The sequence below is a fragment of the Cebidichthys violaceus genome, unplaced genomic scaffold (genome assembly GCF_023349555.1).
Source record: "Cebidichthys violaceus isolate CVI_PGR_0920_01 unplaced genomic scaffold, fCebVio1.0.p SCAF_31, whole genome shotgun sequence".
NCBI classification, from domain to species: domain Eukaryota; kingdom Metazoa; phylum Chordata; class Actinopteri; order Perciformes; family Stichaeidae; genus Cebidichthys; species Cebidichthys violaceus.
The window spans coordinates 19,769-32,500 of record NW_027176495.1 but is presented as its reverse complement, the minus strand read 5'-3'; the positions used below and the strand labels follow the sequence as shown (position 1 = coordinate 32,500).

General features: G+C 45.5%; 1 protein-coding gene across 2 annotated transcripts in view; it reads left to right on the top strand.

Moving 5' to 3' along the window:
* The window catches only part of LOC137882406 (protein eva-1 homolog C), a 63,643-nt gene that overhangs the window by 31,149 nt on the left and 19,762 nt on the right, over positions 1 to 12,732 (top strand). For both annotated transcript variants that reach the window (XM_068724710.1, XM_068724709.1), the window contains exon 5: positions 357 to 500. In XM_068724710.1, coding sequence (XP_068580811.1) covers positions 357 to 500 — 144 coding nt within the window. The remainder of the gene's footprint in view (positions 1 to 356; positions 501 to 12,732) is intronic.

Genomic DNA, 12,732 nt, shown 5'->3' with positions numbered 1-12,732 from the left:
ATTATTGATTCATTTCCAGATTATTTATTGACTAATTAATTTTAAAAAAAAAATCCCACCATACAGCAATATCCCAGAGCCTTGACTTATTCATAATGCTTGTTTTGTCTGACAAACATTTTACAATTATAAACTAATATTTAAATTTTAGTAGCTGAATCCGGTGGATATTTTTGTTGAAATCATCCTAAGAAGTGAGTTCCTTCAATATTCCTGTGGACTTTAACAGTGGTGACAAATATAGAAGCAATAACGGCAACTCCGCTTATGATTTATAATGAGGTCAACTGTATCATTTCATCAGCCTGGATGTCTGATAATAATTCAATACTTCCTCCTCTCCATCTTTCTGTCAGACTGCCAGTCGTCTGTGGCTCTGCAGGTTCTGACCGCCCGCTGTCAGGGAAAGAAAAGCTGTCTTGCTCGAGCCTCCACCAGAAACTTTGGAGATCCGTGTTACTCCGGCACCAGGAAGTACCTCAGTGTCATCTACACCTGTGGTGAGTCCCCCAATGCGCCTTCACTGAGGGCTTCATGTTCCCACCACTAGGGGGTGATGTCCACTCACTGATCTGCTTGTCTACGTTTTAGCTCTCTTGTTTCAGAACTACCAGCAGGGTTTGTATTTTCATGAAGTGAAGCAGTTGGACGGAGATCAAACATGAAGTTCAAAGCTTCTTAAATGTATTTTCCATGTTCAAGTCATCCCTCCAAAATTAGGTTAAGAAAAACAACTTTGTCGCTGTATCTTCTATTTTGACTTAACGTCTGGAGAATGATGGTCTTCCTTTTTATCTCTTCCCCACCCATGGGCTAATCCTGACCTGTCGAGGCTGTAATACATTAACCCCATGCTTGGAGACACACTGAGACACACACACACACACACACACACACACACACACACACACACACACACGCTGTCCAGACTCCTCCAGCACCAGGAATTGATCAATCAACACCATGGCCTGGATCCTGTCAGACCCAGCAAAGGCCCTGGCACATAGACCCAGATCCAGACCAGGATCACTGTTACGCTTGGCATTTCAATGTGATTTTTGAGTTCTGACTTTTGAGCTTGGACTTGGATAGAATATGTGGCTGTCTCCACTGGGCTCGAAAATCACTATTATGTACCTCGTAGGACTGTAAATTAACCAAATCCTGTGGGTGTGTTGCATTTCCCGCCTGTCCCTCCACAATGCGTGAATTTGCCCATGAGCTGAATTATAATTCTTAAATTCTGATCTCACTTTATGGCTTCTTTATTGTCTGCTTTTGAAGATCCACCACCCCGAGTCCTTTGTCTCACAAACGCTGTGTCAGAATACCGTTGTCCAATAAACCATCCATCCTTTATCTCAGCAACAAGCGGCCGGCTCAGACGAGAACACACAGAGCGCTCAGCTGTGTTTATGGAGTCAGCGTGGCTCTGACTGACCTCCCTTATCTGTCCCTGATAATGCGACGTACTCTCCTAGCGGCTCCGGTGCCGAGTCGGGTCCGTCAATGTGTGAAGTATGTAGGGGGATGTTGAACGGTGTAAACGTTCAACAACGTGCCGCCTATGAAGAGGTCAGAGACGGGGGGGGGGGGGGGGGGACGGGGGGTGCTGCGCTGCGGCGGCAGTGGAGAGAATCAGTCTAGCTGCTGTAGACATGAAGTCACTGGTTGCTCCAGGCTCCAGCAAAGTGGTAATTTTGGGGGATCCTCTTTCATTGGTGGTCGAGTGTGTGTAGGATTGACCCCATTTGTGTCGGAGTCGGGGACGGAGGATGTCTGTCTGCACATGATTGGTTGCATTTGTGTGTGTGTGTGTGTGTGTGTGTGTGTGTGTGTGTGTGTGTGTGTGTGTGTGTGTGTGTGTGTGTGTGTTGGCCTTTTTTTTCCGACTGATAAAAGTGGTACTTACACAAAGTGATTGATAGCCCAAGATTTATGGACTTATTTATCTTTTAGAGGTATTTTAGAGGAAGCTTTTTTTTTTTTTTTTTTTCGAAAATATGATTTAGTTTAGCTCTAAACTCCATGAAGTGAATGTGTTTGTGTGAGTTTCTGCACCACTACATGAGCCACGCTGCCTGAAGGAGGTGTTACCCCACTTAAAATCTTAACTGTCCCTGTCTAAGTGCTATTTTAGGGGCTTTTGCAGCCTGCCGAGAAGAAGAAAATTTAGGAAACAGCGTCTGGGGTTAGTGTTTAGGTGTACCGCACACACACACACACACACACACACACACACACACACACACACACACACACACGCACACACGCACGCAGGCGTGAGTACATGTTTGATTCACATTATGGACTCGCTATCGGCCTCGGCTTGCCTTGTGATTTATAAAGCCATCAACTCTCTGAGCTCCAGCTTCTTCCTCACACAGCCCCAGGGGTAGACTTGCTCCTGAACAATAACACAGCAGCAAATGGCCCGGAACCTGCCATCGGTCTCCCGGCACAGATCACACACACACACACTCCGCACAGCCGCCACTGTCGGGCTTCATTTCCACGCACTCCCCCCTGGAGGAAGTCCCTGTAGGTTATTTGTAGAATTAAAGTACTTCAGCCAGGATGTCTCTGCGTTTTAACAAGATGAAGTTTTAAAACAAGTTTGCAGCAATGAGTTCTGTCTTGCAAATCATCTATAGCGTAAACTTGGAAATATTCACCCTCAGTGCAACTGTTTGGAAATGATGAATGAACTTGCTCGGGGGCGCTTTCTTCAAAAAGCGAGGTTCCAATATGGCCCCTTTGAAGTTTCTTTCTTGTAATGTTGTGTTGGTTACTTTGTCACGGTTTGACCTCCGCTATCCGAGGCTGCAGGAACGTATCCATCGCTGTGTTTGATGAAAAAGTCCAGTTCTGGCAGTCTTAAGTGTGTCTTTTGTCATGTGTAGGAAGCGTTCTATTTATACAGCTTGCTCAACCAGACCCTCTGAGGCCCGTCCTGCAGCCCCACAGCATCATCCTCCCTCTGCGGTGTGAGTGAGGAAGAGATACAAGCCTGAGGGCCCTCTGCACGTATGTGTGCCTTTTGTACCATTTGTGTCCGCGTTGATCAAATTCATATCCAGAAGAATCCATCCCTCCTTCCTGTGTCAGTCCCAGACACAGGCCTCCCTATGCAGAGCCCAGCTCTCTTCCTCCCCTGAGAGGTATTAAGGCTTCAGACTTTATATCAAGGCCTCTCTCCTAGACTTCCCCCTCGCTCCAGAGTGTTCACCGAGGTGTGACGGATCATCCTGAACGAGCCTCTTTTGAACCACGCGGAGAAGACCTTCAGGGGGATAAAAGCCTAATGAACAGGTCTAATTTCGAAGGAGGAAATGGATTAATTGCGCCACTTAGCTGGTTGACATGGGGTCTGGGTTTGAAGAAGGGGGGGGGGGGGGGGGGGGGGCTTGGTGGAACAGACGACTCAGGCGATTTTCCAACCCCAGTGATGAAACCTCAAAATGGAAATAGAATCTCTTCAGAACTCCTTATGAAAGTATAATGAGTCCATTAATATCATATGTCTGTTTTCAAATATAGTACTACTACTACTACTGGCCAAGAAAAGATTAGTGATGCTTTTTATATGATTTTATGGCCGTTGTGGAAGTTGAGGCATGTTTGGAATCTTAAACTGATTTAAAATTAGAACAACCCACCAACAGTATGTTATTAATAATAGACTCACAGGGAGAGTTAAAGAGATGGAAGTAAATATACACTCCGTTAAGCAAACAGCGGCTGTGCTTCTATTTCTGGGTCTGTTTTGTTTCAATTTCCATTAAAAAAAAGCCATATTTAATTTCTTACAATATTGGAGTTTTCTATAAAACAAACACACATATTATAATACTATGATATTAATGGTGGTTGTCAAAAGTTAATACATGAAATTTACTTAAATAACACAGTAGATTTTTCCTTCATTGTCCAAGCTGTTCTTAAAATTGGATTTCCCCGGTATTGTTTCATTCTTTCTTCGTCTATTCCTTTAATTAGGATCCTAAAGGAGCGTTTAGAGACTGAACCGCAGGGATCGACAGAGGTGCGGTCACTGAACTGTTCTACTGCTATTTTGAATGGACCCGATCCGAGCAGTGGAAGCTCTGGCGGCCTCCATGTCGCTCTGAGGGGCACTGATTTAGATGTCACGAGGGGAAAATAGAGGAAGATGAAGATGTAATTCAGAAACGTGAGGGTTTGGATTATCCCAATTGGTTCTGCAGACATACACACAGATGCATACACACAAATATACATGCACAAAGATACTTGAGGTCCATATGCGACCGCTGCAAGCCGCCCTCCGACTCCCCCGCGTACATTTATGTCATTTCAGCAGAGCAGGACTGTGGGGAAGATGTTTATTTTGGCCCAGTTGTGTGGAGCTGCAGTCCAGGCAGGCAGGCAGGCAGTAGCTGCTGCAGCTGGGCCCATTCTTTCTCCCTTATAGTTCATCCTGCAGCTGCAGGACCAGAGGCCAAAACACACATATAAATTCAAATATGAAGCTACTGCAACGTCATGCGCAGTCGTAGATGTGTGACGTTCATCAGGAAGTATCTGCTGCCATGTGTTGACAAGTGAATCTAAACGTGATGGTAAAATGAGAATGTGATGGGGTGAATATTAAAAAGAGAGGGAAAATGTGTCATATAATGTATAAATATGATAAATAACCCATGTTTAATGGATTTCATTTGGGCCCAAGATTACTTTACTACCTTAGAACTAGAAATGAATGTTGTCAAAATTATTCAAATCAGAGGAATTCTACTTACAAATTGATGTATTATTAAAGTAAAAAAAAAAAAAATGATATTCCTTATTACAATTATTGTGGCCCTTGACTCCATTGAGTGTGATTTCAATAAAAACTAAACATTACACTTTTACTTTTGGTTGATGAAGGATTCTACCATTTGCTGGGTATTTCCGATGGACTCATTTCCATTTTTCTTTGGAAGCTTCATTTTAGGCTTCAACCCACAGGAAAATTGCCAAACTTAACCCTCACATACTTTGGTGATAACGTCAGAGGATTCTTGCTCTCATTGCATCATTTATCCAGCATGCGACCCACCCCGTCCATTGGGTGTTTTGTCACTGTAAAATAAACCAAGAACCAGGAAAAGGTGTTTGGTCTTTGACCCCCGGGTGTGTGTCTGATTTTAGTGAGTGAAGAGGAAAGCAGAAAGGAATGAAGTGGCCCCTCTGAACGCTCCCCAGCCTCGTAACACAAACCTGACTCTGCAGAAACCCCGGAATAACAGCCGCAGCTGGCACTCTCAGGAACACCGCTGCGAGAAAACACTCGGGCGTGACCTCGGCTGACCTGCGTGTGTTGCATTAATAATGGTAATGGTTGGTTCAGTCCAATGCCCATAAAAGGATTGGTACGGTATAACGTCGTCTCTAAACTCTCTGAAGTAACTGGGTGTAACTAAGGTGGAAGCCGCCCGGGGTGTGGTCTCCAGAGCGGGCCGTGAACAAGGAGGGAGTTTTTTGTTTTTTTTTGGCGGGAACACACGGTTGCTGTGGTGATTTGCTGACGCAAGGGGGTTTGTGGGACCGCGCTTTGCCAGCAGGTTCAGTCAGCTGACGTCTGGCCCTGCACAGCGTCTCGTCGACTTCTGTCGTCTCCTGTCTGCAAAATGTAGCGAACAGGCAAAATATCAGCGTGTTGAATCCATCCTGGTCGTCCTCCCTCCTTCAAACAGACTTAGGTTAAATGCATTGCGGTCACACAACATCTAGTTTAATACCCAGCCGATGTGGTCGCTGGCCCTGAGGCAAAGTCTGTAAGAAGTTTAATCTGATTAAAATGCATCTTGAACCAAATGGACAAGGTGTTAAATTCCCGTTTAAGTCCTCACGGCTTCACTGACTTTTCCTTTTTTTTTTTTTTTTTTTTGCTTTCTTTTCTTCCCCGCTCACATGTTTGACACACGCTTTTTGCTTTCTGTTGGCTTACTCTCTTACTCTTACTCTTTGTCCATGCCACCCTCACAACCTGCAGTCTTTCCTCTCATCTGTCTTCCTGTTGTTCTTCTTCTGTCTGTCTCCACGCTGTCCGCCGTTCCCGAGCCCCGCAGACAGCAACGGCCTCCGAGGTTTAGAGCTGGAAGTTGACCTGGTTCATGTCCCTGACTATATGAGGAAATGTGAGTCTGGGCATTGGGAGGGGTTGACTATTGTCATAGTGCCTTTGAGCAATCCACTGAACTGACAAAAGCGTCCCAAGTTGCTCAGTGCCCCTCTCGCACTCGTTTATGCGGCAGCTCCAAAAGACTTAATTGAGTTTCAGGTGAAAATGGAAAAAAAGAAAAGCTGGAAAAGGAGAACTAGGCAGTGTGCCAGCCAGACGGTTTGATTCCACCCTTCTACGGACTGCTTAGTAAACACGGAGAGCTGTGCCGATGCAGACCGATAACACAGGTGACTGCTGTGTGACGCTGTAGGATCAGAGCCAACTTCAGCTCTCACTGAGAGCGAGTAAAATGTGCATCGCCGCCTGCAACACCTGGTAAACCCACGCAGTGATAATACAGTGTCCTGATTGGATGTGGACGGTTCCACTGGTTCAATCAATGAGGCCCAGTGGTGCAACAGAACTGAGTTCATTTACTCAAGTATACATTTCAGATACTTGTATGCTGCTTTATACTTTTGAGTTCTCTTTACTGCTGATGCTTGATACCGTTTCTCAATATTACGTTTCAATGTTGGTGTTTTACTTGAGTCTTTTTATATTGTATTGCTACATTTACTCGAGTAAAGCATTTGAATATTAAATATAAAACTTTGGCCCCATATGAGCGTAGTTTAGGATCCAGAAGTAGATTGTTGAGTTTCTACTTATATATTCATCCCATGGTTATGTTGTTATTCTATGGTGGATGTATGTATTGTAGTCCTTGCTCAGTGTGTGTCATCAGTTAGGTGAAGATTTATAGTTTTGAGCTAATTATTGATTATTTTCTGTCTTAATTGGACATAATCGATGTCTATACCCCCCCCCCCCCCCCTCCTGTTTGCTCTACTGGCTCGATACTGACCGCTCACTTTGACCTGGCCTCTGTGGCTCTTCTTCTAGCGAGGCTAGAGGTCTCATTAGCGCGGGGGTCCGTATGGTGAACGGGAGAAAGAGGGCCTCTCTGATGATCTTTTTTTTTTTGGGGTCTGTCGCTCCGCTGCCGCTAGTTAAAGCCACTTATGTCCCTGTAACCGTTCCAGCCCCCAACATAGCAGGCGCTTTCCAGAGCGGAGGAATGTTCTGCGTTTGGCTTTGGGCTGTTTGTCTGCTTTAGAAATGTTGGATAATAGGAGCATGCAGTCAAGTTAACATCCATACAGTCACATGTTAGCATACAAACATACCTATACACACACACACACTTAAATAGATTATACAGTACATGCACAAACTCAATGCACAAACATTGTACACACACAAACACAAACATCTCCCCCCCTCCCCTCCTGTGGTATTTTTTACTTGGCCTGTTTTCCCAAATGAGCAACTGCCTCTTTGTTGGGTTGGAAACTGCAAAATAAGCAAAGCTCTGGGCGAGAAGTCGCTGCCAACTTTGTCGGATTCACTAAGTTGTAAACCGTGTACGCTACTGGTTTTGTGTCACCGAGTCGCTCTGCACTCACGGCGAAAACTACTCCCCGCTCCTTTTTGTGATCCATAGTTCTTGTTTTCGTTTGTGTGTAGAGTGTGTTGAATCGTGGGGGGGGGGGGGGGGGCAGACTAATGCTTTCCAGTCTGTGGCTGGTTTCAGTTTTCCTCCTGCGGTGGACAGAGGGGAGAGAGAGAGAGAGAGGAAGGGAGAGGGGAGAATTAGTGGAGGGGCGGCCTAGGGGGTGGGAACCCAGGCCAGAATTTCCCAGGACATCTAAAGCTAGAATTATAAGTTCTGCAGGATACATTTAAACGTCTCCGTGGGTCCTCGCAGAGAGAGGTGTTCTGGGTAACTTTAGGTCTGAGAGGATTGCAGGGGAGTCAATGCGGGGCACCTCACAAATCTCAGTGTACCATCTGTTTTCAGCAATAAGCAATATAATAATTACGTTATTTTTCGCATGTTTCTATCAAAATTGTAGGGAACAAAAAGCGCGTTCTCCGAGCACGACTGAAAGACGGGGACCGTTTTATCGTGTATGAATGTCTTTTCATAACGGGTATGAATGAGCAGCACAATGGCAAAAGAAAGGTCAACAATGCATCGTGCGGCTCTGAGTGTCCAACGAGCTGATTGGTTGATCCAACTTCCTGTCAGGAAAAAACAAAAGGAAAACCATATTCATGTTATCCAATTAAATTCTCTGTCATGGAATATGTCAATATTGATATACTGTGTGTCACAATATAGTACATTTTCCAGTAAATCAATCAAGAAAATGACCCAACAAATCAATGCACTTCTCTATAAAAGCCCAATTTTTTCAATAAAGCGATCCTGCTCATTGATTTGCAACCCTGCCGGTAATGGCCTAATTGAAGCGGAGACGTTAAAGAGGCCATGTTATCAACCGTGTGCAAAGACCTGTGACAGGTTTATGTGGTCTAGCGGTCTATACAACCCAACCGTACCATGCATGCTCCTTTATACGCAGCCATGAAGGAGCAACGTGTTCCAGCTCTTACACACCACAGTCCCAGATCTCCAATCTGAGCTGAATGAAATTCTCAGGTCATTTCCTGTAGCTGCACTCTTAACTTTTTCATCTCTCTCTCTCTCTCTCTCTCTCTCTCTCTTTTTCCCACTCATGCACACACTCATAACCCCCTCCTCCTCCTCCTCTTTCCCCTGCTCCTTCCCTCCCCTTTCTACCTCTCTGTGACTGCTCACTCACACAGCAGTGGGCTGTGTAGGTGGACACTACATGTCCCTGCTTCTGTCTCTCTTTCCCCCTCTCTCTCTCTCTCTTTCTCCCTCCCTCTCTCTCTCTCTCTCCCTCTCCCTTGATCTCTCCCTCACCACCTCATTCGCTCTCCCTCGCTCTCTCCTGCTGTCACATTCCAGTTGTCTAAAGCCGGGTTTAACTTTCTCTCTCCCTGAGTGCAGGAAGGAAGGGGAAACTAAAAGAGGAGACGCATTAGAAAAGCCTTATTCTCTCTGGATGAGAAGAAGAAAAAGAAGAGGAAACTCTCTTTAAAAAAAAAAGAAAAAAGGGGGAGGGAGTCGCCATAAAGGAGCATACCTTTTTAAAGGGGCTATCCTTTTTTCTTTTACTCCCTCCCTTCCTCTTTCTTTTCCTTTTTTGGGGCCGTAGTCTCCCATTCTGGACGGACACACGGTGGACTATTCACGTGAGCGCTTGTTTTTACGGCAAGGCTGCTCCCAGCTCTCCTGGCGGGACCGAGAGGAGGAGGAGGAGGAGGAGGAGGAGGAGGAGGAGGAGGAGGAGGAGGAGGAGGAGGAGGGGGCAGCGTTTGACAAGACAGACTCACAAACACACGCTCAGAGAGAGAAAGTTCTTGCCCGGACGCTCGGAGGATTTTCCATTCAGCAATGTGTGTGTAAGTGTCCCCTCGTCTTCTGTCTGAACACGCTTTTAAATCTCCCTGCTTTAGTCTGCCTACTGTTGCCCACTGTGCTGAAATGTGTGACTCGTGTGTTATTTAAGAAGTCGGGACGTCCCTCTTGTTTATGGTCTTAAAAGCTTTGAACTTGTAATGATTAAACGTAGGTTTCCTGCATTTTGAATCTGTTATAAGACTGTTATTACCTTTTGCTTGTTGGAGGAGTTTAAATGCCTCACCATGCGTTGCCCCTCAGGAATGTCCTTGTTGTTTCAGCTCACGCTGTTAAGGATGAGAACGTATGAGTGGATACATCGGTGAGAGTGCTTGTTAATTATTTGGAAGATATTGTGTGTGTGTGTGTGTGGGACACACACACACACACACACACACACACACGAGGAAACAAGTGGTAAGGAGCTGAGTGAGGGACTTAACAGGTTGACTGACTGGATTAGACTCAGACAGGGAACTGTAGTTTCACTTGTGGACAGATGAAGTAACAGCCGTGTGAGATCACCTACAGACAACACACAACACACCTGACTAGACTGATGCCTGACGACACGTCACTCAGTGTTGATACCTTTAACAGGAACACTTATTTTTTTTCATGCATCCTTATCTGTCTCTCTGTGTGTGTGTGTGTGTGTGTGTGTGTGTGTGTGTGTGTGTGTGTGTGTGTGTGTGTGTGTGTGTGTGTGTGTGTGCTGCTGGTAAGAGAGCAGGCTCTGCTGGCAGGAGTTTGACTCCACTGTAATTAACCACCGGGTGCATAATACAGTAAAACCAACAGTGGCTGCGAGGCGTTCGCACAATGCAATTACTGGCGCTCACTCAGAGCGGGGTTGAGGTCACCGGAGAGAGAGAGAGAGAGAGAGAGAGAGAGAGAGAGAGAGAGAGAGAGAGAGAGAGAGAGAGATGTCACCCAGCTCCTTTCATTACCGGTTAATCTGCCGATCGTGTCTTGATTAATCCAAATCGTTCGGTCTTTGAAAAGTTGTCGGAGACGACGTCTTCAGATCTCTTGTTTCATCCGACCGAAACACCAAAGATATTCAGTTAATGATCAAAAAAAAAGAAAGAAAAGCATTTTGAGCTTTTTGCTTAATTAAGAAACAATTAATCAATTAACAAATAGTTGCCCGTTTTTTACTGATCGACCAATCAATTAATCAGTTAATCAACTCTGAGACTGTTTCGGTAGTGTTGGGTGAAATGATGAAATCAGTGTCACATTTATCTCCAAATATCTGGGACTGTGATATTTCCTTTCTTGCGCTATCTTACTTTTCATATATTTGCTTCGATTAATTTATTGTATGGGCAGTTAAATATTCTAAAACTCCAGAAATTAGGTGGATTGGATATTTCAGTTGAGCTCTCAGTCTGGTACTCAATACATTTAGTTTATTGTCACATATAAACCTGTAATCAGACTCATCCTCTCACTGCAACACAGCCGATGTGCTGAACTCAAAACATGTTCAGGGTTAAATCCACACGCACTATTGTAGCAATGTCTCTTGCAATTCAACGCGTGTTTTTTTCCACAGCCTCTAGCTCAACACAACGGCAGGCTTACAGTAACTCCCAGCGGCGCTTGCCCACCACCTTAACACACACGTCAGCCCTCGTAAACAGGGCCGGACAATGGCGCACTCAGTTCCTGGGGCTCTCAAAATGACAAAATTGCTTCGATGGCTTCCAAATGGTGTGTGTGAGTGTGTGTGTGTGTGTGTGTGTGTGTGGTAAACATGTGTGTACAGTAGGTCTGTGCTCCTGCTGGTGTGTGCATGCGTCCACACCTACGCCTCCCTGTCAGCCAGCTTTCTCTCTAATTGACACGTAGCCGTTCCGCTGTAGCGCCAGTTTTGCAGAGCCGGCCCGGGTCCCTCCCAAACCACAAGGGACTCTTTGTTTGTAATTTATGAATTAGTGTGTGGTTTGGGTTACGAGAAGAGAGAAGGGGGCGGGCCAGAGGCTGACGGTACAGGAACAGGAAGGAGCCCAGCCCGCTCCAGCGCTCGTTCTGATTAGCTGGACGTTAACTCGCTTTTTGTTTTATTATTCCCCCGATCAGCAGTCTGGATGTCCTCTGGAGAGATTGAGGGACAGATTGAGATGACAGTAGAAAGGATTAACGGGGAAGATGAGCGGCCGTCTGTTTTTTTTTTTTTCTTTTTCTCTCTTTCGCACCCCCTTTTCCCGCCACACACAGAGATGTGACTTCATGTTTGACAATGCTGTGATGATCTGTGCAAATCTGCCTCCGGCCATCAGATTAGGCCGCCTGCTCAGTTGTGAAAACAGAAAGTGCAGGAAGTCAGACCTTGTTGTCTCTCTGTGATCTTTGTAACTGGGTATGGCTCCGTAGCCTCCTGCTCGGAGAACTCTTTCTGCCATCCATTGGCTTATTTCTGACCCTTTTTTTCATCAAGTGGTTTTATTTACTTTGTCTGGCCTGAATGGAACCTGGTGCTGTACTAAGCTTTGGCCCGGTTCGCTCACAGAAAAGCAAAGCCCTCTTTTCTTTCCAAGCCCCCTTTTTTTTCTCTTCTCTACCCTTGATTTGATTTTTATCCTTTTCTTCTGTGTTTTCGGTTTTTGAAGCGTGCGTTCCCATTGGCTTCAACTCTCCTAAAGGAGTGTTTTCTTTTTTCCTCGCTCCCTACTGCTCTGCCATCCTTCCTACAGTCCTTCCTCACTCCCTACTTCCAGAACAAATCTTTCTTTTAAAAAATTACAAGTCATTTTGAAGCGTATGAGGAGACAACTGGGTCTCCTGATAGCCAAAGCAGATGTGCCCCCCCCCCCCCCCCAAATAACTTCCTGGCATTCTTCAGCACCAACATGCAGCTGCTTGCAGGGGGTGCTGGGGCTCTCCTGTCCCCCATATCTCACCCTACCACCCCCTCTCAGTAATACCTATACATCCTCAGATCATTATGGCTTTGGCCCCAGCCCACCTTTCTTCTGCTGTATGTCCTCATTGTCTTTACGCCCCAATCAGAGCTGCCAGAGAGTCCCAGTCTCATTACTATACACCACAGTTCTGTGTAAGCTGACGTTACAGACTATAGTTCTGCTTTCAAAGCCCGTTTTTACTTTATAGTTCATCTACAATAACTTTTCCTTTCCTCTTGGGCCAATTCTTTTTTTCCTTCTCCTCGCGGAGCAGTGTTTTATCGCTCCTCTGA